General features: G+C 41.4%; 1 protein-coding gene across 1 annotated transcript in view; it reads right to left on the minus strand.

Annotated features, from left to right (window-relative positions):
* LOC139409456 (heparan-alpha-glucosaminide N-acetyltransferase) overlaps nt 1-25,168 on the minus strand; it is a 39,142-nt gene extending 13,974 nt beyond the window's left edge. Inside the window, exons 1-10 of the mRNA XM_071154632.1 lie at nt 25,075-25,168; nt 19,212-19,309; nt 18,381-18,502; nt 17,255-17,373; nt 14,703-14,772; nt 14,527-14,590; nt 13,434-13,516; nt 5,590-5,666; nt 4,852-4,882; nt 2,290-2,450 (exon numbers count right to left, since the gene is read on the minus strand). Coding sequence (XP_071010733.1) covers nt 2,290-2,450; nt 4,852-4,882; nt 5,590-5,666; nt 13,434-13,516; nt 14,527-14,590; nt 14,703-14,772; nt 17,255-17,373; nt 18,381-18,502; nt 19,212-19,309; nt 25,075-25,168 — 919 coding nt within the window. The remainder of the gene's footprint in view (nt 1-2,289; nt 2,451-4,851; nt 4,883-5,589; nt 5,667-13,433; nt 13,517-14,526; nt 14,591-14,702; nt 14,773-17,254; nt 17,374-18,380; nt 18,503-19,211; nt 19,310-25,074) is intronic.
* Nucleotides 25,169-25,444: the final 276 nt, after the last annotated feature.

Here is a 25,444-nt window from a genome sequence, read left to right on the forward strand (position 1 = left end):
TATATTTTTTAACCCGGTTACAGAGACATCCACCCAGGAAAGTCCATTAGCGCCAGGGTTAGCTAATGTGTGATGGGCGCCCGTTCTGACCCTCGTGGACAGTAATAACTCCACATTGTCCCGACAGCTTTCCTCATTTAACCCTGTCACGTCTCTGGCAGCCAGCCGCTGCCCGCTACCCTATGCTGTCAGACTTCATAATCATAATCCAACAGGGGCTTTACATAAGAAAAACATTGCAATTGTTCCAGAATTTAGCATGGCGACCAAGAACAAGATCTAGGTGTCACGCCCTGACCTTAGAGATCCTTATTATTCTCTATGTTTGGTTAGGTCAGGTTGTGACTCGGGTGGGAAAGTCTATGTTTTCTATTTCTTTGTTTTTTGCAGAGTGTGATTCCCAATCAGAGGCAGCTGTTTATCGTTGTCTCTGATTGGCGATCATATATAAGTTGTCATTTTTCTTTTGGGTTTTGTGGGGTCTTGTTTAGTGTCTGTAACTGACAGAACTGTTCGCGTTCGTGTTGTTATTTTGTTTGTGTTATTTGCTAATAAAAATCATGAACACTTTCCACGCTGCGTTTTGGCCCACTCCTTCCGACGAGAGTTGTTACACTAGGAAACATTGAACTCCACAGTTTGTAATGAAGATACTTTTGTATACATATAGTGTATGTGGACACCCCTTCAAATGAGTGGATTCTGCTATTTCAGTCACACCGGCTGCTGATCGGTGTATAAAATCAAGCACACTGCCATCCGATCTCCATAGAGAAACATTGGTGGTAGAATAGCCTTACTGAAGAGCTCAATGACTTTCAACGTGGCACCGTCATAGGGATGCCACCTTTCCAACATGTCAGTTCATCAAATGTTTGCCCCGCCAGAGCCACACAAGTTCACAGAATGGGACCGCTTAGTGCTAAAGCTCGTAGTGCATAAAAATAATTTGTCCTCATCTGAACTCACTATAGAGTTCCAAACTGCCTCTGGAAACACAATAACTTTTTGTCAGGTGCTTCATGAAATGGGTTTCAATGGCAGAGTAGCCACACACAAGCCTAAGATCACCATACGCAATGCCAAGCATCGGCTGGAGTGGTATAAAGCTTCCCGCCATTGGAAGGGAAAGGGGGAATACCTCGTCAGTTGTACAACTGAATGCCTTCAACTGAAATGTGTCTTCCACATTTAACCAAACATTTCTGAATAAGACAGATGCGGGGGGCTGCCTTAATGGACATCCACATGGACTCTGGAGCAGTGGAAACGCATTCTCTGGAGTGATGAATCCACGGGATGTTGGTGGCACCTTAATTAGGGAGAATGGGCTCATGGAGTGGAATACATCAACACACATGGTTTCCATGTGTTTGATGCCATTCCATTTACTCCATTCCAGCCATTATTATGAGCCGTCCTCCCCACAGCAGCCTCCACTTGATCACGCTTCACCATCTGGCAGCCCGACGGACAAATCTGGCTTTGGCGGATGTCAGGAGAACGCTATCTGCCCCAATGCTTAGTGCCAACTGTAAAGTTTGGTGGAGGATGAATAATGGTCTGGGGATGTTTTTCATGGTTCAGGCTAGGCCCCTTAGTTCCAGTGAAGGGAAATCTTAACGCTACAGCATACAATGACATTCTAGACTATTCTGTGCTTCAAACTTTGTGGCAACAGTTTGGGGACTGCCCTTTCCTGTTTCAGCATGACAATGCTACAGAAATGGTTTGTCGAGATCTGTGTGGAAGAACTGGACTGGCCTGCACAGAGCCCTGACCTGAACCCCATTGAACACCTTTGGGATGAATTGGAACGCAGACTGCGAGCCAGGCTTAATCGCCCAGCATCAGTGCCCCGACCTCACTAATACTCTTGTGGCTGAATGGAAGCAAGTCTCTGCATCAATGTTCCAACATCTAGTGGATGTAGCAAAGGTGGGACCAACTCCATATTAATGCTCATGATTTTGGAATAAGATGTTCGACAAGCAGGTGTCCACACACTTTTGGTCATGTAGTGTATCTAATGGTATCTAAACAATAGTTTTCCAAACTCATCATGGTAAGGTCATATGGAAACAGGAAGATACTGGTGGGGAATGTTTGCAATGACTTGCTACAGATTCAGCTCCTGAACTGCTTCAATAGCAAGAGTTTCATAACTTTAATTACTTATTGCATGTTTCATTACTCCCATATGTTTCTGGTGCATGCATGGTTATGATTTAGGGTTCACAACGTTCCTTGGTAAATCAAAAAAAAATTGTAAAAAAAGTGTGTACCTACATAATCCATCCTTTGGAGAGTAGTTCATGAAACAAAAGCCGATAAGGATGAGGACCACAGTTCTCCATGTTAGCTTGCGTATTAGCTGCCGACGGCTAACTCCCCTTTTCTGCATGGAGGTGAAGGCCAATACTACAGACGTCCCAATGATGAACACAAACCTGAATGACACACACAGTGAAACATTACAGTACTCGGAGACAACTCAATTAAAGGGACATTGCACTCGAAGATCAAAGTTTGCCAGATGTTGTCCTACCTCAAAAGCACTCTAATATCAAGATACATCTATGTCCCACACCTTCGACTGTGTTTGTCCAGCTGTGCTTCAACCCCAAAGGAATGTATAAGATAAGCACTGCAAGTCTAGAAATGACATGATGATTATCTTGTCCATTCATTTTGTATTGTGGCTTATAGCTGAATCTACAAAATAATTTTGAGGTAAAAAAAATACAAATAAAAAATTGGACAAACTTTGATTTTGGAGTGTAATATCACTTTAATTAGTTACAATACCGAAGGATAAAAGATAATCTTGCTGGTCAAAGGGTCTAATGCCATTTCCGGATAACTTTTATACAGTGGGGCAAAAAAGTATTTAGTCAGACACCAATTGTGCAAGTTCTCCCACTTAAAAAGATGAGAGAGGCCTGTAATTGTCATCATAGGTACACTTCAACTATGACATTCAAAATGATAGAAAATCACATTGTAGGATTTTTAATGAATTTTTTGGCAAATTATGGTGGAGAATAAGTATTTGGTCACCTACAAACAAGCAAGACTTCTGGCTCTCACAGACCTGTAACTTCTTCTTTAAGAAGCTCTTCTGTCCCCCACTCCTTACCTGTATTAATGGCACCTGTTTGAACTTGTTATCACTATAAAACACACCTGTCCACAACCTCAAACAGTCACACTCCAAACTCCACTATGGCCAAGACCAAAGAGCTGTCAAAGGACACCAGAAACAAAAATGTAGGCCTGCGCCAGGCTGGGAAGACTGAATCTGCAATAAGTAAGCAGCTTGGTTTGAAGAAATCAACTGTGGGAGCAATTATTAGGAAATGGAAGACATACAAGACCACTGATAATCTCCCTCGATCTGGGGCTCCACGCAAGATCTCACCCCGTGGGGTCAAAATGATCACAAGAACGGTGAGCAAAAATCCCAGAACCACACCTAGTGAATGACCTGCAGAGAGCTGGGACCAAAGTAACAAAGCCTACCATCAGTAACACACTACGCCGCCAGGGACTCAAATCCTGCAGTGCCAGACGTGTCCCCGAGCTTAAGCCAGTACATGTCCAGGCCCGTCTGAAGTATGCTAGAGAGCATTTGGATGATCCAGAAGAAGATTGGGAGAATGTCATATGGTCAGATGAAACCAAAATATAACTTTTTGGTAAAAACTCAACTTGTCGTGTTTGGAGGACAAAGAATGCTGAGTTGCATCCAAAGAACACCATACCTACTGTGAAGCATGGGGGTGGAAACATTATGCTTTGGGGCTCTTTTTCTGCAAAGGGACCAGGACGACTGATCCGTGTAAAGGAAAGAATGAATGTGGTCATGTATCGTGAGATTTTGAGTGAAAACCTCAGCAAGGGCATTGAAGATGAAACATGGCTGGGTCTTTCAGCATGACAATGATCCCAAACACACCGCCCGGGCAACGAAGGAGTAGCTTCGTAAGAAGCATTTCAAGGTCCTGGAGTGGCCTAGCCAGTCTCCAGATCTCAACCCCATAGAAAATCTTTGGAGGGAGTTGAAAGCCCGTGTTGCCCAGCAACAGTCCCAAAACATCACTGCTCTAGAGGAGATCTGCATGGAGGAATGGGCCAAAATACCAGCAACAGTATGTGAAAACCTTGTGAAGACTTTCAGAAAACGTTTGACCTCTGTCATTGCCAACAAAGGGTATAAAACAAAGTATTGAGATAAGCTTTTGTTATTGACCAAACACTTATTTTCCACCATAATTTGCAAATAAATTCATTAAAAATCCTACAATGGGATTTTCTGGATTTTTTTTTCATTTTGTCTGTCATAGTTGAAGTGTACCTATGATGAAAATTACAGGCCTCTCTCATCTTTTTAAGTGGGAGAACTTGCACAATTGGTGGCTGACTAAATACTTTTTTCCCCCCACTGTAGATAGGCTATACTGTTACAGTGATACACACCACCCATGTAAAGTTCCTGATCACTGCACAATACCCTTCTGTGTTCAATAAACATTTGGGACTAAACAATTTAGTGCATAAGATTCAATCATGTTCAGTCTTAAACAAGTGTCTGTATGTCTGAGCAAAGGAGTCCTAACCACACACTGTCAATGAGTTATCAAATTGGTCAAACAAAAGGTAACGCAACACGCGTCATTGAGGTGTTAATTACTGTGCAGTGCTAATCAGAGATCGCGTGATCGGTGTGAACTACTTGACCGTGTTCGCAACGTAGGAGCATAATTAGCTCGAAGCGTGTGTTAGAGCTTCCTCTGCTCGTGCCTGTAATAATTCTACAGTGATCCTGACAGTCGTTGCAGTGAAACCCACCAAGGCATCACAAGATCAGCCACAGTAAGACCTGGAACAAAGAGACATGCGTGTAGGTCACAAGGATCAATACAGATGGATAGACCAAGCAGACAGACACAGACAGACCGCATTCATACTGTCATAAAGTGCATGATTAAATGTGGCCATTCAGTCTGAGAAACTGTGAGAAACAAAACCTACAGTATACCCACTACGCTACTAAATATCTATAGTTCTCGGTCTTCTGTCCAGATAATCAAGACTAGCAATACAAACTGGGCTCCACTCCAAAACAGCCTGGCCTTTTGATTAATAATAATTTATTCAAACGCCTGAAGTCGTTTTTTTTGTTGCTTTTATAGTTGGACTTTCAGACTGAGTGATTTATAAACGTCCAAACCTCCATGACGGAGCCACGTAGTTATATCAATATCCATCAACTTTCCATTGGACTCTATACGATTCAGCCGATGTGATGAAGGGGCTATTATGAAGTTTAAATTGAGTTTGCCTTTAAATACTGTTGGAGATGCACTTGGTAATAGTCTCCATTAAGATTTAACATGCAACCCTCCCTCCTCATCTTCCCCTAGGTTGTTAGTGTTATTGATCCATTGGGAGGGTCCTTGATGGCCTAGATAAGAAATTACACCATTGCCCTCCTTGTTGGTTTGAGCCTGAATTTACAGTAGAATTGATCATGGAGAGAGTTTGGTGTGCATGGTGTGGTGATGTATGTTAGAATTGTATACTAACCATTCCAAGGCGCGTGTTCAAATATCCAGTACCCTCCACCTCCATAGTTCACAAAAACCATGATTGTCAGGGAAAGTCTATGAATATTGAAAAAAAATATAGATTTCAGTTGAACATATAACCAGTTGAACACAATGCCAGCTGGTAGGCTGGCATTGTTAATATTGGACATTGACACCTGGCATGAAATTATAAAGAAAATGTTGGTACAGTACATAACTACTCTGCTTTACATCATTTACTTTTAATAAAGACATGACTTCTGAGTCAAAGATCAAAAGGCCAAGGGTGTGTATATTCTCAGTGGTGTAAAGTACTTATGTAAAAAATACTTTTGCAGTATCTGTACTTTACTTTACTATTTATATTTTTGACAACTTTTACTCCACTACATTCCTAAAGAAAATAATGTACTTTTCACGTCATACATTTTCCCCTGACACCCAAAAGAACTCTTTACATTTTGAATGCTTAGCAGGACAGCAAAATCATCCAAATTCACACACTTATCAAGAGAACATCCCTGGTCATCTCTTCTGCCTCTGATCTGGCGGACTCACTGAACACATGCTTTATTTGTAGATTATGTCTGAGTGTTGAAGTGTGCCCTTCGCTATAAGAAACAAGAAAAGTGTGCCGTCTGGTTTTCTTAATATGAGGAATTTGAAGTGATTTATACTTTGCCTTTAGCTGGGTGACTACCCCTTTTACTTGAGTCATTTTCTATTAAGATGTCTTTATGACAATTGGGAACTTTTTCCACCACTGTATATTTTCACCCACCGAAACGTAATACAAGGTAATGCAATCTAAGCATAATGAATCACTCAGGAAATGAACACTTGTCCTCTAGATCTACTCGTGCAGGACTGCTGACTAAAGACTTTGACTCTAATTTATGATACACTTATAACTTAGTGCTCGCGAGGGCCGCTGAAACACAGCATACATGATGAAATACCACACTGAATCAGCTGCTACGGGAGACGGGTGTTTGCGTCACATTTCAGAAAATGGGTATTTACATTTACATTGCACAAATTTGCTTCATAGGTATAGTGCCGTAGCTTTCTCAATGGCAGATTCACTCCTTTCACCAGCTATAAAATACCATTTCTGCTTTTGATTCATGAGTAACGTTAATGGAAAAAAATAAAACATTATTTGAGGACCATAAAGCAAAGCTCCCAGTAGAGGTGATCTGATAAGAGGCACTGTGTCTACCTCAGCTTGAGCCTCGCTTGTTTTTCCGCCCAGATTCAATTAAGAAGCACACCAGAAGCCATTACTGCTCCTTTTAGCCCTAACCTGCTGATACAAGATTTGAATCTGGCACTATCATCTCAAAAGGGATATTAAAGCCAAGCGAACTCTGTTGCATACACACATGCATATACACAGGCATACACGCACACATACATTCATGCTCGTATGCACACGCATGCACGCATGCAGGCACGCATGCGCACATGCACAGAAACACACGTCACATGCATCCTCATTCCGATTGTAACGTGTAACGTCCATTAGTTGTCATAGAGACAGAGACAAAGGTTAAGTCATTTTCCCGATGAAGCCTGTGTAAATTGCTGCAATATAACGACTTATTGCCAATCTTATAAATTAAAAGCATTTGGTGTCTGACTCTCTGGCCTACATCTTTGAGAGAACCATCTTAGTGAGATTAAATTACCAATTCCTAAACCTTCCAATGCCTTATGAAATTGGCTTGTGACAGAGGGCAAAAGATTGTGATTATTAAGCTACTTTACAATGCAAAACATGAGCGCTTCACTCATTTAGTTCAAATTCCAATGATTGTCAGGTTAAAGCACCTAATTTGAATAGACTTGATTGTGGTCATTTTTACCACTTTATCAGCAAACGGAATAGTTGAAGCTTCTCAGCATAGTAATAACGATTATGCGATAAACAGTTTGACGAACATCCGCCAGATACAGGTGAATGACAACAAAACGCCACCTAGCTTCTAGACAGACACAACGTCATGACTAATACAGTGGTTATCATTGGATAAAAATAACACAAGTAGTACAACGTGGGATTAAAATGGATTTAATTGACATTTTTTTTGGTCAACAACCTACACAAAATACTACAATTCTAAAAAAATCAAAAAAAGATTTTACGATTAATGATAAAGTATTCACCCCCTGAATCAATACATGTTAGAAACACATTTTGCGGTGATTACAGCTGATTACAGCAGTTTCTTTCCTGAAAAGCTCCTTGGTCTTTGTAGTTGAATCGGTACTTGAAATTCAATACTTGACTGAGGGACCTTACAAATGTTGTTTGTATGGGACACAGAGGAACCCTGATTATTATAGTCCATGTAACTTATTATGTGATTTGTTAAGCCACATTTTACTCCTGCAGGCTTGACCAAACAAATCGGGTGACTATGCAATGACTATATTTTAGCTATTTAATTTGTAAACATTTGTAAACATTTGTATCATTTTCTTTTCACAGACATTATGGATGAAACGGCTGTCTTGGGTGGAAGCGCAGCGTGGTTAGTGTTAATCTTAATCGAATAATAATCAAAAACTGAACACTTCAAATTACAAAACAACAAAAGTGACAACCGAAACAGTTCTATCTGGTGCAGCCACACAAAGACTGAAAACAACCACCCACAAACCCCAACAGAAAACAGGCTACCTAAATATGGTTCCCAATCAGAGACAATGACTAACACCTGCCTCTGATTGAGAACCATATCAGGCCAAACAAGAAACCCAACCTAGAAACACAAAACATAGAATACCCACCCAACTCACGTCCTGACCAACTACAACAAAGAAATAACACAAGAACTAGGGTCAGAATGTGACAATGGAGTATTTTGTGTAGATTAATGACAAAAAAAGACAACTAAATATTTTTCAATCCCACTTTGTAACGCAACAAAACGTGGGGGAAAAAAATCAGTGGGTTAAGACTTATTATATCCACAGTGGATGCGCTTGGGACGATAATACCATCACATTTTTGGGGGTTTTGATCTCTTTACATGCATCAGCAATTAGGCTTTAAGTTCTATACACTGCCTCTACAAGCAAATGGATGGCTACACTCAATCACTATTGAGTATTGAGTTACTTACATTATCGCTAGCCACATCAAGTACATGGAAACCCAATCTAGTCATAACAAATGTCTCGTACTTGAGAGGAAATGTCATGCTGCTTATTTCAGTGGCCAAATATCAAAGCACAGAATGAAAAGTATACTGTCCCCTCAGTAAACATCCATCTATCGATCAAGTCTATTCATAACATTGGTGCACGTACAGTGCATTCAGAAAGTATTCAGACCGCTTGACTTGTTCCACATTCTGTTACGTTACAGCCTTATTCTAAAATAGATTTTTTTTTAAATTCCCTCATCAATCTACACAATACCCCATAATGACAGAGCGAAAACAGGTTAGTATATATATTTTTTTAAATGGCTGTGTGCTTAGGGTCGTTGTCCTGTTGGAAGGTGAACCTTCACCCCAGTCTGAGGTCCTGAGCGCTCTGCAGCAGGTTTTCATCAAGGATACATTACATCTTTCCCTCGAAAAACTTTCCCGCACGATGCCGCCACCACCATACTTCACCGTAGCGATGGTGCCAGGTTTCCTCCAGACGCTTGGCATTCAGGACAAAGATTGGTTTCATCAGACCAGAGAATCTTGTTTCTCATGGTCTGAGAGTCCTTTAACTCCAAGCGGGCTGTCATGTGCTTTTTACTGAGGCTTCCGTCTGGCCACTCTACCATAAAGGTCTGATTGATGGAGCATTTTTCTCCACAGAAAAACTCTGGAGCTATGTCAGAGTGGCCATTGGATTCTTGATCCAAGGCCCTTCTCCCCCGATTACATAATTTGGCCGGGCGACCAGCTCTAGGAAGAGTCTTGGTGGTTCCAATCTTCTTCCATTTTAAGAATGATGGAGGTCACTGTGTTCTTGGGGACCTTCAATGCTGCAGAAATGTTTTGGTACCCTTTTTCTCCCCAATTTCGTGGTGTCCAATTGTTGTAGTAGCTACTATCTTGTCTCATCGCTACAACTCCCGTACGGGCTCAGGAGAGACTAAGGTTGAAAGTCATGCGTCCTCCGATACACAACCTAACCTAGCCGGAAGCCAGCCGCACCAATGTGCCGGAGGAAACACTGTGCACCTGGCAACCTTGGCTAGCGCGCACTGCGCCCGGACCGCCACAGGAGTCGCTGGTGCGCGATGAGACAAGGACAATTGTGCGTCGCCCCATGGACCTCCCGGTCGCGGCCGGTTACGACAGAGCCTGGGCGCGAACCCAGAGTCTCTGATGGCACAGCTGGCGCTGCAGTACCTTAACCACTGAGCTACCCGGGAGGCCCTTGTGTTTTGGTACCCTTATCTGTGCCTCCACACAATCCTGTCTCGGAGCTCTACGGAAAATCCATTCGACCTCATGGCTTGGTTTTTGCTCTGACATGCACTGTCAAATGTGAGACCTTAGAAAGACAGGTGTGTGCCTTTCCAAATCATGTCCAATCAATTGAATTTACCACAGGCGGACCCAATCAAGTTGTAGAAACATCTCAAGGATGATCAGTGGAAACAGGATGCACCTGAGCTCAATGTTGAGTCTGATAGCAAAGGGTCTGAATACTTATGAAAATAAGATATTTCTGTTTTTTTATTTTTTTTTATAAATTTGCAAACATTTCTAAAAACCTGTTTTTGCTTCATTATTATGGGGTATTGCGTGTAGCTTGATGAGAAAAAAACATTTATTTAATCCATTAATCCATTAGAATAACGCTGAAACTTAACAAAATGTGGAAAAAGTCAAGGGGTCCGAATACTTTCCGAATGCACTGTAACTATCTTTGTTATTCATTATATGAATGCCAGAATGTTAACAGGGTAGCCCTAACCCTAACCATGCTATATGACATGAGTTTAGGTGACAAAGGTTAAATGTCGCTATTTTGTCATATTCTAATGAGACATGTTATTGGCTCAGCCCCCTGGTTCCATTTGTAAGTTACACTATCCTGTTTTGCTGTAATTGTTGTTGCATCTTCAATTTATTACAACTAATCTTTAGCGCAATCTTCAAAATAAGTGAAACGGCTGAAGGCTTTTAGAAGTGCCACAAGACTAAAATCAAGATCCTTTTCAAAAAATGTAAAGCGCAAACAAAGTCGAGCTGTTCTCTATAACTCACGGTAGTGGAGTCTGAGGAATGAGCTGAAAAGTCTTTCAGAGGAGAAGAAACCCCTTTTTTGGCTTCAAAAATGTACCAGCCTTCATGGCAGATGACTGATGCCTCTTTCCCTCAGTGAAAAGTTGTTACTTACTGGCCTCTGGATCATAACTCATCCAGCCAAGGTGCATTGGAACCTTAATCTTGAGCTTTGATAAAGCACGTCTCGAGGTATAGGAATCATTCAACTGATACAGGAACCAATATGAGCACATCGATACGTCACCGATTGTTTCAGCGGTGTATCTTCTCAGGCAAATGTAACTCTTGTATTACATAATGATTAAAATCCGTTAACTTTACTTGAAGAGAACATACATTCGTACAAAAGGCATTCGTAACATCTTTATGAAACCAGCCGTAACACCTTTTGTGAGTGTTGCGGTAAAAGGTTTTAGCACATTTATTCAACATCATTCACGACAAGTTTTCAGAAATGAAAGTCTCTCGGAATAAATCCTTATTTCATTTCAGCATTGTACAATGGAAATTTGATACGGCCACAGTACCCAGCCCTCTGTCACACGCTTCACGTAACAGGCTGGGAGCAGCATGGGGTTGGCGGTCAGTGACAGTGTGCATTGTGTTTTGCATCCTCTCTTGAGATCTTTCAAGTTGGCAAGATGCCACTGGGTAAACAGCCGTTGGAATTATCAATATTAGCATATTGAATTAGGAACTTTTTTTGTGACGACATCTGGGACAAGTTGGATCTGATACAAACAGAGTGCCTGGCCTACCTGGCCTACAGCGCCTTCTGGTCTGGAGCACCATTCGTAAACTTCCTGTTAGGCCTACATTATGTTTTCTGCCAATAACAGCCAGAAACAAGTGCTATAAGGATAGCACACAGGTTGGGTACTGTGGCTGTGGAACTAAAAATATCAGTTGCACAATGGATACATGAAGATCTATTTCAGTTTTACTGATAACTTTTCGTTCTGTAATGAAAAAATACTTTTATTTTGAAAAATGCTGATGAATGATATTGAATAAATGCATTATGGAGGTTGTTATGAATCAACCCATGTTGTACGTCCCCCATCCACACTAGCACCAGAGTCCTTCTGTCTTCTAGTAAGAGCCATAACTACAGGAACATGTCATCACAGTGACATATAACTAAATGTTACCGTCAGTGACATATGTTAGACTACATTTCAACATTATGATATGTTTCTGATGAGATAGGTCTGTCGTTGATTATGTGTGAAAAGCCCAGAGTAAAGTTACTGGTTAGTGTCAGGGAACAGTAGTAAGAACACTTGTTTTCACAAGCTTCTAATTGGGCCTTTAGCTTGTACTTGTATTCTCTAGAGCATGTGAAAATGTGATTTATTACTACGATTTATTATACGGTAATGTATCTACTGGGGGCTGGGAATTGCCAAGGACTGGCACGATACGACGTTATCACGATACTTAGGTGCTGATACAGTATGTATTGCGATTCTCACAATTCTGCATGTGTTGTGATTTGAATCCCGCATTTGAATTGTGATTTGATGTTCCAAACATATTGCTCACTATATGTCTGCTGCAGAGGGACACGAGAGAGAAAGAGAGAGAGAGAGAGAGAGAGCCATGAGAAAACGAGTTCTGATCAGTCAGGGAAATAAAAGTGCTGAAAACATGTTCGCTCACCATTTCAAAAGAAGACGTAGATCAAGCTATAGGATGAAAAATGCAGGCATTTTGGCGCAGGTACAGCCAACTGGTGCTAGTTTACACTACCTACAGTACAGTAGCGTTAGGATGTCTACAGTAGCGTTGGGATTTTTACAAATCGATACCTGGATTCAATTATCGATAAATCATATAATTTCCCCAAAAATATTTTTTATATGTAACTATTGATTTTCTTCCCCCCATCACTAGTATCTACATCATGGTCATTTCCTGGTAACACATTTTGAAACAACGTGATGATGAGCAGTTTCATTTTCCCGGTTGAGGAAGGCTTGATATGTTGATTTGAAGATATACAGTCGGACCAAAATTAATATTAAGTCAGCTTGAGCAGACACAGTGAAGGAGATTTCAACATTTACAAAAGCATCAGATGAAGGGAGCAGATATGGAGAAGTCTGCAACGATACTAAAAACCTGGCTCTGGAAAGCCCTTTCCATTCTATCCCAGCTGTAGATCCATGGCTCAGTGAATATGTGCTGATATGTTGATGGTGTTATTACATCAATTATTTGGCGAAGGGGAGGTCAAACCCACACCAGCTTCCTGTTTCCAGAGAGGCGTGCTTTGTGTTTGCCCCGAGGCCACTATTAAGTAGAGCAGGGATCCAAGATTAAATCACACCACTCCTGTCCAACAGAAATACGCTGTTCTCAACCATAGATAGACAACAAGATATTACGAATCATGCCCAAAGCGATTGCCTGAAAACAAAGGCTCAAGTGACCATGCAACCAGACAGTGACCCGTATAATATGTTGTTATACAATACATACGTTTGTGTTCTGTATAACTTCAGCATGCCTATGATTAGCCTGAAATCAATTAGCATGTAAACAAGCCATACGTGGCGATAGAGAGAAACAATCAATGCCATGTACATACCCTCTGAAAGTGTCCAGTGAGCGCAGTCGTGTTGGTTTTGGCTGGGCAGTGTTAACCTCGTCCCCACAACCTTGGGTTTCATCCTGAACAAAAGGTTTCATTTTTGGGGGTGCTACTTTACATTTCTTAGGCCTTATACCAAAGTACAAGCCGGTGTAATAACCTGTTATAACCATTTAATAAGCTAGCGAGTACAGTACAATCAGCTATGACTTACATACAGCTATGCACACTACATAAGTCACACCTGAATAAATAAATACGTAAATAAATATGTAATGTTTCACTGTTGGCAAAAAACATGATTTTTGTTTGGTTGAAATCCATAGTCAAATCATGCTTACTTGATATTATCGCCTCCGCTAGTGTGTAGCAAACCCAAAGTAAACTTGAATTTGTAGTTAGAGTAGAGAAATGAGTCAGATTGATCCAGTTGGACTTGTATGTCTCTATCCTCCTTTCTAGCCTTGCTGAGTAGTAGTTGGCCACTACTTCCTTGTTTTGTAAAGAGCAGGCTTGGATTACTCTGGCCTGCTGCCCTCCCAGTTTGAATACCCTGGCCTGTTGGCCTCCAATGCAGCAGTTTGGAGGGCCAGAGCAGGAAGACACTAGCACTAATTCTGTATGATGGATCTGACTGCCATCATGAGAGCATATGGGAGATGAAGGCCTCTTCCTCGAGAAGATGAGAGGAGCTATTCATGATCTCCAAAAATACACAGGAGCCTGTCAGGCTGTCACGTCATGGACCAAGACAAGATGATAGATACAATGCTTGATCTATCACTAATGTAGGTCTGCTGACTCTGCTAACATTTGTATCAATTATCATATTAGTATCTCACAAATGGCTTAGTGACCAGAGTCTGGAGGCTTTCATTCATTTCATATGCCTCTTAAACTTAATAGAAAAAGTGCATGAAAACATTTCAATGCATTTGGTAGATCAAAGCTGAAGTCGAGTTTAGATTCCAGAGGACAATGAATTCTATAAGATAAGTGATGTTTTGGATGTGGAAACGTAATGTGTTGTATGGAGAAACATAAATCCTAATTTGAGATTTGCGTTGTGAGAAGTGAATATTACACTTACATCCATTGCATGTTGTGGTCCTTCGTGACAAATGGTCTTGATGAGCTTCGTCGTACAACGCCTCCTGTAAACAGAAAACAAGGAGCTTCAACTGTCACAGCACGTCAGTTTGGCTTCCGATCAAAGCAGACATGTATTTAGAAAGTTCACTGTAAAAATGATTTCAAATACAGTACCTGTACAGGTAGGGAACAAGGACACATAGGAGACTAATAAGTGCCAGTAGAAGAGCTGCCACCAACAGAGCTGTACAAAAAGAGGATGAGTCAGTGGAGGGCACTTGCGAATAGGAAGCGGGGGAAAGGATCTCCCTTGCAAATTTGGGACATACAAAAAATAATAAAACAGATTTTTTTTAAATAATCCTAGTAAATAAAACTATTACAAATAATGAGTTCATAACTGAACAGAGTTTTTAAATGACCCAAATCATCTCTGACTGAACTGAAGAGAGAAACCAGACAACAACTTCCTGTGTTACATCACTGCCCAGTCTGGATGTCCATGTCAGGAGAGTTATATACACCTCTATCAAAACAGGATCTGACTAGGGATACGAGGGCTAAATACCACTTCCAGGCCAGCTCAAACGATTTTCTCGGCATTGTCAGTCTCTAAGCTCCCCAGTGGCTTACTGTCACCCAACCAGGTGACCAGGGGATCCCTCAAGAGACAAACCCAGCCCAATATGAAATTCTAAACCAATCCATCACAGAGCAGTCAATCTATGTAATCTAAGGGACAGTAGAGTACAACCCCCCCCCCCCCCCCCCCCTCCCCAGTATGCCTGGCACCTACTACCATAACCCGTTCAAAGCCACTTAAATATTTTGTCTTGTCCATTCACCCTCTGAATGGCACACAAACACAATCCATGTCTCAGGGCTTAAAAATCCTTCTTTAACCTGTCTCCTCCCCTTCATCTACTCTGATTTAAGTGGATTTAACAAGTGACATCAAATAAGGGATCCTAGCTTTCACCTGGATTCACCTGGTCAGTCTGTGTCATGGAAAAAGCAGGTGTCCTTAATGTTCTGTACACTCAGTGTATGTCAGGGGCCGGGCCACGGAAAGAATAGTGATATTGCCTTCTTGGAAAGGTTAATGTGCTAAATTGAAAGATAATAGCCATATAATACACAAATAAATAAATTGGCCAAACAAGTGTCATTGACCTATAGAATATGAAAACAGCTATGTAATTAGAGGACTCAAAGCAGAGGGGACAGGAAATGCCGTGCTCCCTGTTTGTCGTAGAGTGGAAAAACAAACACGGAGCCCGTTTTAATCCTAGGTTGAATACACACGGTGACATCCGCTCTGAACAAAGACTGCGCACGGGATCCCTTCTGAAAAAGACCTTCGCAACTCTCAAAACATGGAGAGGGTAAAGTCCTTATCCTCAACATAGAAATGTGATATGAAAGGAAATCATGTCCTGGTTAAAATAATCAAATCGCTTTACATATGTACAGTAGAGTCATCTTCATTGTCAGCTAAATAACTTACAGATTCAGGATCAGTTTCATTTAAACTCAACACTGAAACCGCAACAGACATGGAAATTAGATCCTAAAATGACCTTGAGGCATGTATATTAGTTAGATGAATGCTTGTTAATGGTCACTATACCACAAACCACTCAGGAAGCAATATGGCTTAGATTAACCATGCAGGTGACTTGTGGTCTGGGGTAATGTATGTGCAATACAGTGCTAACAACGTTATAGAGTGGACTTGCATGTCCACTGTAATATTTATGGTGTTATAGCTCATGAGACCTGGTCACAATTGTCATATACGCAGAGTTACAGCACCGCAACACATTCTCTATCACATATACTGTATTTCAAACATAATTGTACCTCACAAGGCCCAGACGCAAGTCACAACTCAGTATAAAGTTAACTTTTTAAATTGCAAAAGGCCAACTCTAACCTGCTCCCTCTGCCTTTCGCTTCTGTTGACGACCAGCCTGTTACTTAAAGTTGAGAGAGCTCTGTGGGACCTGACTATAATCACAGGACAGTGTAGTAAATGGAAGCTGATCATAATGTGGGGTGATGCAGTCACACTAGTCACATATCTGCCAGATAATGGCTACTTGGCCTTAACAGTCCGACCTACAACACAATCTGCAGTATTGTTAAGTGGAGTGTACATTATAGAGAGAGAAGCTTTCAAAATCCCATTACGGCTTAATCCCTTCACGCTCCCTAATGTATTACCCAGAATCTCTTTCCTGCTCAGAGCACTGACCAAAACAAACAGAAAAGCTTTTATTTTGATCCGTTTTCAAGAACGGCCATCTTATCTAATCGATACGCATCTTGTCCCATGAGAGGAGAGAGGTTTACTTCTCAACAGAAGTGTACAACACAGCTGATGTCTCTTCTTTGCTGTCTCAATTAGGAACTGTGAGGATCCAATCACAGGCTTAGCCTGACTCCTAGAAGGAGTCACAAGTACATTAGTACTTTCTACTTAAAATTGTATTGTCATTTTGCCTACCATCCACTGTACTCAATAATTGTGATGCCACAAAAAGTAAATAAAAATGCAAACAGTCCATATCTTAAATCATCTTATCTGGAAAATGGTCAAATTTGTCACATTTTCTGTCAAATAATTTTCTAAATCGAGTATCTATTATCTAGTATATAAAACAATGGTGCTGTTCTAAATGTTATGTTTTCAAAATTACAGGAAATTGTTTTCGTTAACTCACGGAAATAGATGTTACTTGGACTGACATCCACAGTCTGATAGCAAATGACATTGATGGGAGATTCTGACTCTTTGATCCAGACAGAGTAATGGGCAGCTTCTTCATACAACTGACTCCAACTGTATCAACAACAATGCACTCAATAAGGGGAAGACACTCATCATTACATTCATCACCAAAAAGCATGCTTTTGATTGATTGTCCTTTTAGTCTGCTGTATCATACGTTCACTGGACATTGCTACAGTACACTTGAGGGGGTAAAATGGTCCTTTCCACGCTATGCCCGCTGAGGTTTCTGCACAGAAATAAATGTAGCTTGTGGGGACACCTAGTGTCTATAAGCCAGTAGTGCAGCCATCAGCTGTATCCTATACATCTCCGGTTTCAACACCCCAAAATGTGCATTACAAGCTCTTAATGATATATCTTGGGGATGACATACTAGCTATCACATGGAGTGTTTTTTTTTAAGGGATAAAGGAAATCGATAGTGGCTCAGTCTGGTTAGGGACCTCAGCATTGATCTATAGGAAGCCCAAGACTAGATCTCAGCTGAAGAGGAGAAGAGAAACCTGCCCCTGCCTTGTTGTGTGAAACTAGATCCCTTGGAGCACGTTCAAGGGTGAGCCCCAAATGGAATGCTCTGCCCTGACCTCTTGTAAAGGTCTGATTGTTTATAAATATGGCCACCGCCTCTTCTTGTAGAACGTCTCTTCTGAGGTTTCCACAAGACATGTTTCTTTGCAAGCTTAATGGCTCTTTCCTATATTATTGGAGTGTCAGCTCCTATTAACCCCAAAAAGGGGCCTCTGATCAATACTCGGCGAGGTAGTTTCAGCAGGAGCATAAATGTCTGGCTCAGAAAGCAGGTCAGGATTACATTCCCACCCCAGTAAATAACCGAATGGATTTCAAATGCAATCATTGGAATGCCAATGCAGTATATTCTGCTCTGTGTCAAGACCTGGGAACATTACAGACCTTCAACCTTCAAATATCATGCTAAATTCTTGTATTTTGCTCATTGATGGCAACACTATCTATGGCAATTGTTATGCATTGCATTGCAGATGCCATTCCAGTCATATGCCTAATTATACGCTCAATATCTATGAATACATTACCTGCAGAGAGTTGTGTTTCTGCCCATTGGTTGTAACTGCAGTGTCAGAGTGAGGACGGTGCTGACCACGACAGATGCATTCTGGGGACCATTTATAACACTGACCAGGGGCTGGTACAGACACTGCAATGGGGGAGAAAACAGGCTAAGCAGATTCTGAGAAGGCTTGTGGTTTGTGGTTTGTGACGTTTGGTTATGATGTTGCTGTCGAACCCACCGTATAACTTTCTTTGTTTCATACAAATACGGAAGCATGATATGCTATGTCATGTGCACCTGTGAATGGAGCTAAAATACACAACTGTCTTTTTTACATTTTTACCTAAATATCGTATTACCTCTTGGAATTTCTCGTTGACTTTTTTTTATACCCTTTTCAACCTTGTAGCTGGTATGAGACACTGTACCTTGTAGCAGTAATAGACACTGTACCTTGTAGCAGTAATAGACACTGTGCCTTGTAGCAGTAATAGACACTGTACCTTGTAGCAGTAATAGACACTGTGCCTTGTAGCAGTAATAGACACTGTACCTTGTAGCAGTAATAGACACTGTACCTTGTAGCAGTAATAGACACTGTACCTTGTAGCAGTAATAGACACTGTACCTTGTAGCAGTAATAGACACTGTACCTTGTAGCAGTAATAGACACTGTGCCTTGTAGCAGTAATAGACACTGTACCTTGTAGCAGTAATAGACACTGTACCTTGTAGTAGTAATAGACACTGTACCTTGTAGCAGTAATAGACACTGTACCTTGTAGCAGTAATAGACACTGTACCTTGTAGCAGTAATAGACACTGTACCTTGTAGTAGTAATAGACACTGTACCTTGTAGCAGTAATCAGATGTGTAGAGGACATCAACTCCGGTTGGTAGCTGGTTATGGAACGTAAGACATGCCTGGTCTAATTTCAATGCAGGCCGTCCTAAATACAATGGATTCATAACAATATTGATACTGAAATTTTACAATTCCATTAAAAAGCTTGATCTGAATCTTAAAGATAAAACAGGCTTTTTAAGACTGGGCCCAGCGCCACGAGTGGGCAAAACGTTTGAGTTGTATGTCCCTATATAAAAAAAACAGCAAAAAAAAAAGGTCAAATGATTGAGTGACAGGTTGGCGCAAAATCTGCATGTCAGCTTCGCTGTGTCAGCATAACGGACAGAGCACGTCGGTGTGTGTAGGGGGGCTATGGAAGGTCACTGGGGTGGTTAGGTATGAATCCTTTGGGTTTCCGTACAAAGAGGGGGAAAAATGCTTCTCATCTGTGGTCGGCTAAGTGAATAACGTGATACGCCTACGCCTGTGATATTTTATTATGATTTATAAGGGTGAGGTCAAGTTTGTCATTGAAGCTGCTTCACTCAACTCTGCCACACTCCTCACCACTACAGAGTTTTGGGTAGGTTCTTAACTAGCTGAAAGAAGGAAGAAAACATGTCTGAACGATTCAGCGAACGCAACAGTCAACTGGTGGAAGCCCTGCGTGACCTTGACCCAGTGAGACATGACTTTCTAGATGTGAAAAATGTGAAACCACTGCTGGATCGAAGCAAAACAGATTCGGTGGAAGCTGAGTTTAGTGTCGCTCGGACACATGCACCCCACTAGATATCCTGCACCGATTCTCTGGGCCTCTCTCCGCTATGGCGACCGTGCTTACTGACACATGGACTGACTTTAGGGGCATCCACAGCTACATGCGAGAACTCATTTTCCACTTTGACAAATGTGTTCAGTCAGCACAGAAGAAACATGCTACACCTGAGGAAAGCTCAACTAATCCAACTGGCATTTGAAGGGGATGTCACAATAACATTTTGGAATGGAATGATCGATTTCTCAGGAAGCATGGCTGCATCTCACTGTAGTAGGCTGTTTTGGTTATTTGGATCTCCATTTCCCGTGTTTGTTTATGGTTAATGTAACTAGCCCAAGTATAGATTGTGTCATGGCTTTTTCGATGAGATATTTAATTTACTATGCCTACTTGGTACCACTGTTTTGATCCGTTTACATTCATTCGTTCACATTCGCAGTTGTGTCGGTATACTAAGCCAAACTGCTGTTCATTATTTTGGTTTGCATGCATGATTAACTAGGCAACTACTTTCAGCATTTAGTTAGCATTATTTTTGGTAAGACAGCTGTGTGTACGGCTGCATTCACATTGGCTGTTTGCAATAGGTGAATTACCCTGTCTATCCTGCAGCCTATGTTCATTACGAAAACGGCCTTGCTTTAGGATGTAGGGCGCGCTCCATTGTGTTGATACAGCGAAGTGGAGATGGGCTACAGATTTCGCGCCAACCTGTCAATGGTCTTGGAGTCACAGCACTTAAACTTTGTTTATTGTGGTATAGCGTGATATAAGCAGAATTCAATGTAATTCCAATCCAAGTATCCCCCCCCCCCCCCGAACATTGTGCTCACTCACCAATTTCAACTGCCCCCCTTAGTCACTTTATCCTGGCGCTGGGTCTGCTTAAGACACTATAAATGAGCCTGGCTGACATGCAACCCACGTGACAACACAGCAAGCTGTGACTCACACTCAAGTCAGGGGCATATACAGTGCCTTCGAAAGTATTCACTCCCCTTGACTTTTTACACATTTTGTTACATTACAGCCTTTTTTTTTAAAATCCTCAGCAATCTACACACAATACCCCATAATGAAAAAGCGAAAACAGGTTTAGCCGTTTTTGTAAATGTGTTACAAATAAAAAACAAAAACACCTTATTTACACAAATTCAATTGATTGGAAAGGCACACACCTGTCTTTCTAAGGTCTCACAGTTGCCAGTGCATGTCAGAGCAAAAACCAAGCCATGAGGAGGAAGGAAATGTCTGTAGAACACAGTGTCAATCTTAAATGGAAGATGTTTGGAACCACCAAGACACTTCCTAGAGCTGGCCGCCCAGCCAAACTGAGAAATTGGGGGAGACTGGCCTTGGTCAGGGAGGTGACCAAGAACCTGATGGTCACTCTGACAGAGCTCTAGAGTTCCTCTGTGGAGATGGGAGAATCTTCCAGAAGGACAAACATCTCTGCAGCACTTCACCAATCAGGCCTTTATGGTAGAGTAGCCAGACGGAAGCCACTCCTCAGTATAAGGCACATGACAGCCCGCTTGGAGTTTGCCAAATGGCACCTAAAGACTCTCAGACCATGATGAAACCAAGACTGAACTCTTTGGCCTGAATGCCAAGCATCACGTCTGGAGGAAACTTGGCCCCATCCCTACGGTGAAGCATGGTGTTGGCAGCATCGTGCTGTGGGTGTAATGATGGGGCAGTGAGTCAGAAGCAGGTGTGGGTGAAACATTTTAATAAAACAACAAAACCAAGAACACAACACTAACATAAGGCAGAACGCCGATACACAATAACAATACCAACTGGTGAGTGAACATGGGAGAGTGACATATAAAGGGGAGGAGATGATGAAGGTAATGGAGTCTAGGTGTGAATCATAATGATTAACATGTGCGAGTAATGATGAGTGCCAGGTGTGCATAATGATGAATCCCAGGACCGGTGGTTAGTACTCTGGCGACGGCGTACGCCAGAGAGGAGGAGCAGGAGCAGACGTGACAGTGGGGATGTTTTCCAGCGGCAGTGATGGGAGATCAGTCAGGATCACGGCAAAGATGAATGGAGCAAAGTACAGAGAGATCCTTGATGAAAACCTGCTGCAGAGCGGTCAGGACCTCAGACTGGGGCGAAGGTTCACCTTCCAACAGGACAACGACACTAAGCACACAGTCAAGACAATGCAGGAGTGGCTTCGGGACAAGTCTCTGAATGTCCTTGATTGGCCCAGCCAGAGCCTGGACTTGAACCCTATCGAACATCTCTGGAGAGACCTGAAAATAGCTGTGCAGCAATGCTCCCCATCCAACCTGACAGACCTTGAGAGGAACTGCAGAGAAGAATGGGAGAGACTCCCCAAATACAGGTGTGCCAAGCTTGTAGCGTCATACCCAAGAACAATCAATGCTGCAATCGCTGCCAAAGGTGCTTCAACAAAGTACTGATTAAAGGGTCTGAATACTTATGTAAATCTGATATTTAACTATATTTTATTAGCAACATTTTCTAAAACCAGTTTTTGCTTTGTCACTATGGGATATTGTTTGAAGACATGAGGGGAATTAAAAAATATATATTTTAGAAGCAGGTTGTAACGTAACAAAAAAAAGTCAAGGGGTCTGAATTCTTTCCGAAGTCGTTGTAGAGACTGGTGTTAGGAAGACTAACTGTAAATAACATGCCTATCACAAAGATGACCATGCAGTAAATTAAATGACATGAGTCATAGCTGATAACAAAAGACAGTTTGCAAATCCTCTTTCAAATTATATTTATTGTAAAATCTACGCATTTCATTGTACTTTGGATATGGCAAAAAAGTTGCTTAAAACATGGATAGGGTGGTACAGTAAATATAGAAAAGTTAATTGAGATAATTTGATGCTGCATTGAAAAAAAATGATCTAATATGTAAAAACGTAGAAACTCATTTTGGTTACAGTTGGCAAAGTGAAGCCACCGTACAGTTGAAGACGGAAGTTTGCATTCACTTAGGTTGTCGTCATTAAAACAAATTTTCAACCACTCCACAAATGTCTTATTAACAAATTATAGTTTTGGCAAGTCAGTTAGGACATCTACTTTGTGCATGCCACAAGTAATTCTACCAACAATTGTTACCAGACAGATTATTTCACTTAAAATTCACTGTATCACAATTCCAGTGGGTCAAAAGTTTACATACGCTAAGTTGACTGTGCCTTTAAACAGCTTGGAAAATTCCAGAAAATTATGTCATGGCATTAGAAGCTTCTGATAGGCTAATTGACATAATTTGTACCTTTGAATGTATGTCACGGCTGTCGAATGAACTGGACCAAGGTGCAGCGTGGTGAGGGTACATATTCCTTTAATTATTATGCCGCCAACAAAAACAATAATCAATCAAAAAAACAACCGTGAAGCTAAAGGCTATAGTGCCAACAAACAAAGACAACTACCCACAAAGACAGGTGGGGAAAAGGGCTCCCTAAGTATGGTTCCCAATCAGAGACAACGATAGACAGCTGTCCCTGATTGAGAACCATACCCCACCAAAACAAAGAAATACAAAACATAGAAAAATGAACATAGAATGCCCACCCAAATCACACCCGGACCAAACCAAAATAGAGACATAAAAAGCTCTCTAAGGTCAGGGCGTGACAATGTATTTCAAAGCATACCTTCAAACTCAGTGCCTCCTTGCTTGACATCATGGGAAAATCAAAAGAACCTCATGACCTCAGGAAAAAATTGTAGACAAGTCTGGTTCATCCTTGGGAGCAATTTCCAAACGCCTGAAGGTACCACGTTCATCTGTACAAACAATAGTACACAAGTATAAACACCATGGGACCATGCAGCCATCATACCCCTCAGGAAGGAGACGGGTTCCATCTCCTAGAGATGAATGTACTTTGGTGCGAAAAGTGCAAATCAATCCCAGAATAACAGCAAAGGACCTTGTGAAGATGATGGAGGAAACAGGTACAAAAGTATCTATATCCACAGTAAAACGAGTCCTATATCGACATAACCTGAAAGGCCGCTCAGCAAGGAAGAAGTCACTGCTCCAAAACTGCCATAAAAAAGACAGACTACGGTTTACAACTGCACATGGGGACAAAGATCTTACTTTTTGAAGAAATGTCCACTGGTCTGATGAAACAAAAATAGAACTGTTTGGCCATAATGACCATCGTTATGTTTGAAGGAAAAGGGGGGATGCTTGCAAGCCGAAGAACACCATCCGAACCGTGAAGCACTGGGGTGGCAGCATCATGTTGTGGGGGTGCTTTGCGGCAGGAGGTACTGGTGCACTTCACAAAGTAGATAGCATCATGAGGGAGGAAGGATATATTGAAGCAACATCTCAAGACATCAGTCAGGAAGTTAAAGCTTGTTCGCAAATGGGTCTTCCAAATGGACAATGACCCCAAGCATACTTACAAAGTTGTGGCAAAATGGCTTAAGGACAACAAAGTCAAGGTATTGGAGTGGCCATCACAAAGGCCTGACCTCAATCCTATAGAACATTTGTGGGCAGAACTGAAAAAGTGTGTGCGAGCAAGGAGGCCTAAAAACGTGATTCAGTTGCACCAGCTCTGTCAGGAGGAATTGGCCAAAATTCACCCAACTTATTGTGGGAAGCTTGTGGAAGGCTACCCGAAATGTTTGACCCAAGTTAAACTATTTAAAGGCAACGCTACCAAATACTATTTGAGTGTAAGTTAACTTCTGACCCACTGGGAATGTGATGTACGAAATGAAAGCTGAAAAAAATAATTCTCTACTATTATTTAGACATTTCACATTCTTAAAATAAACTATTGATCCTAACTGACCTAAAACAGGGAATATTTACTAGGATTAAATGTCAGACATAGTGAAAAGTTTAAATGTATTTGGTTTAGGTGTATGTAAACTTCCAACTTCAACTGTATGTACAGCGGTTCGTATAGGAATTGTTTATGTCTGTGATTCAGTTACATGGATTGAGTTTGCAGTACTTCTATAAATGCATAACAAATGCAGTCCTATACATTCTCTGTTGGACAGCAAAATAAGACCACCTTTAACACCCTTACTCCTGAATTAAAAACACTCACCTGAACACGACTTTGCGTCAAGCTTTCCTTCATTTCGTCCAGTTGTAAGAAAGAACACACATAGGATCTGCGTGAGGATTCTTCTAGGCTCCATTTCCTACAACAAAGCAATTCCACTGCAACTCATCTTTATGACAGCTACAGATATAAACAGGGTTCAAAGGGCACTATGCATGCATGCGTGTAGAGTTGTCTCATTTTGTTTGGAGTCTCTTTGGGATCCGATTGAGAGGATAAGACAGCATAAACAGTCACATGCAAAGTTATGCTTATAATGCATTATGAAGAGGGCACTCATAGGACATGTTACCCAAAGGTTTTATCCACCCATTTGAAACTCATGCAATATGAACATGAATGTGTGCACTGT

This window comes from Oncorhynchus clarkii, chromosome 1 (assembly GCF_045791955.1).
Source record: "Oncorhynchus clarkii lewisi isolate Uvic-CL-2024 chromosome 1, UVic_Ocla_1.0, whole genome shotgun sequence".
In the NCBI taxonomy this organism is placed as follows: Eukaryota; Metazoa; Chordata; class Actinopteri; order Salmoniformes; family Salmonidae; genus Oncorhynchus; species Oncorhynchus clarkii.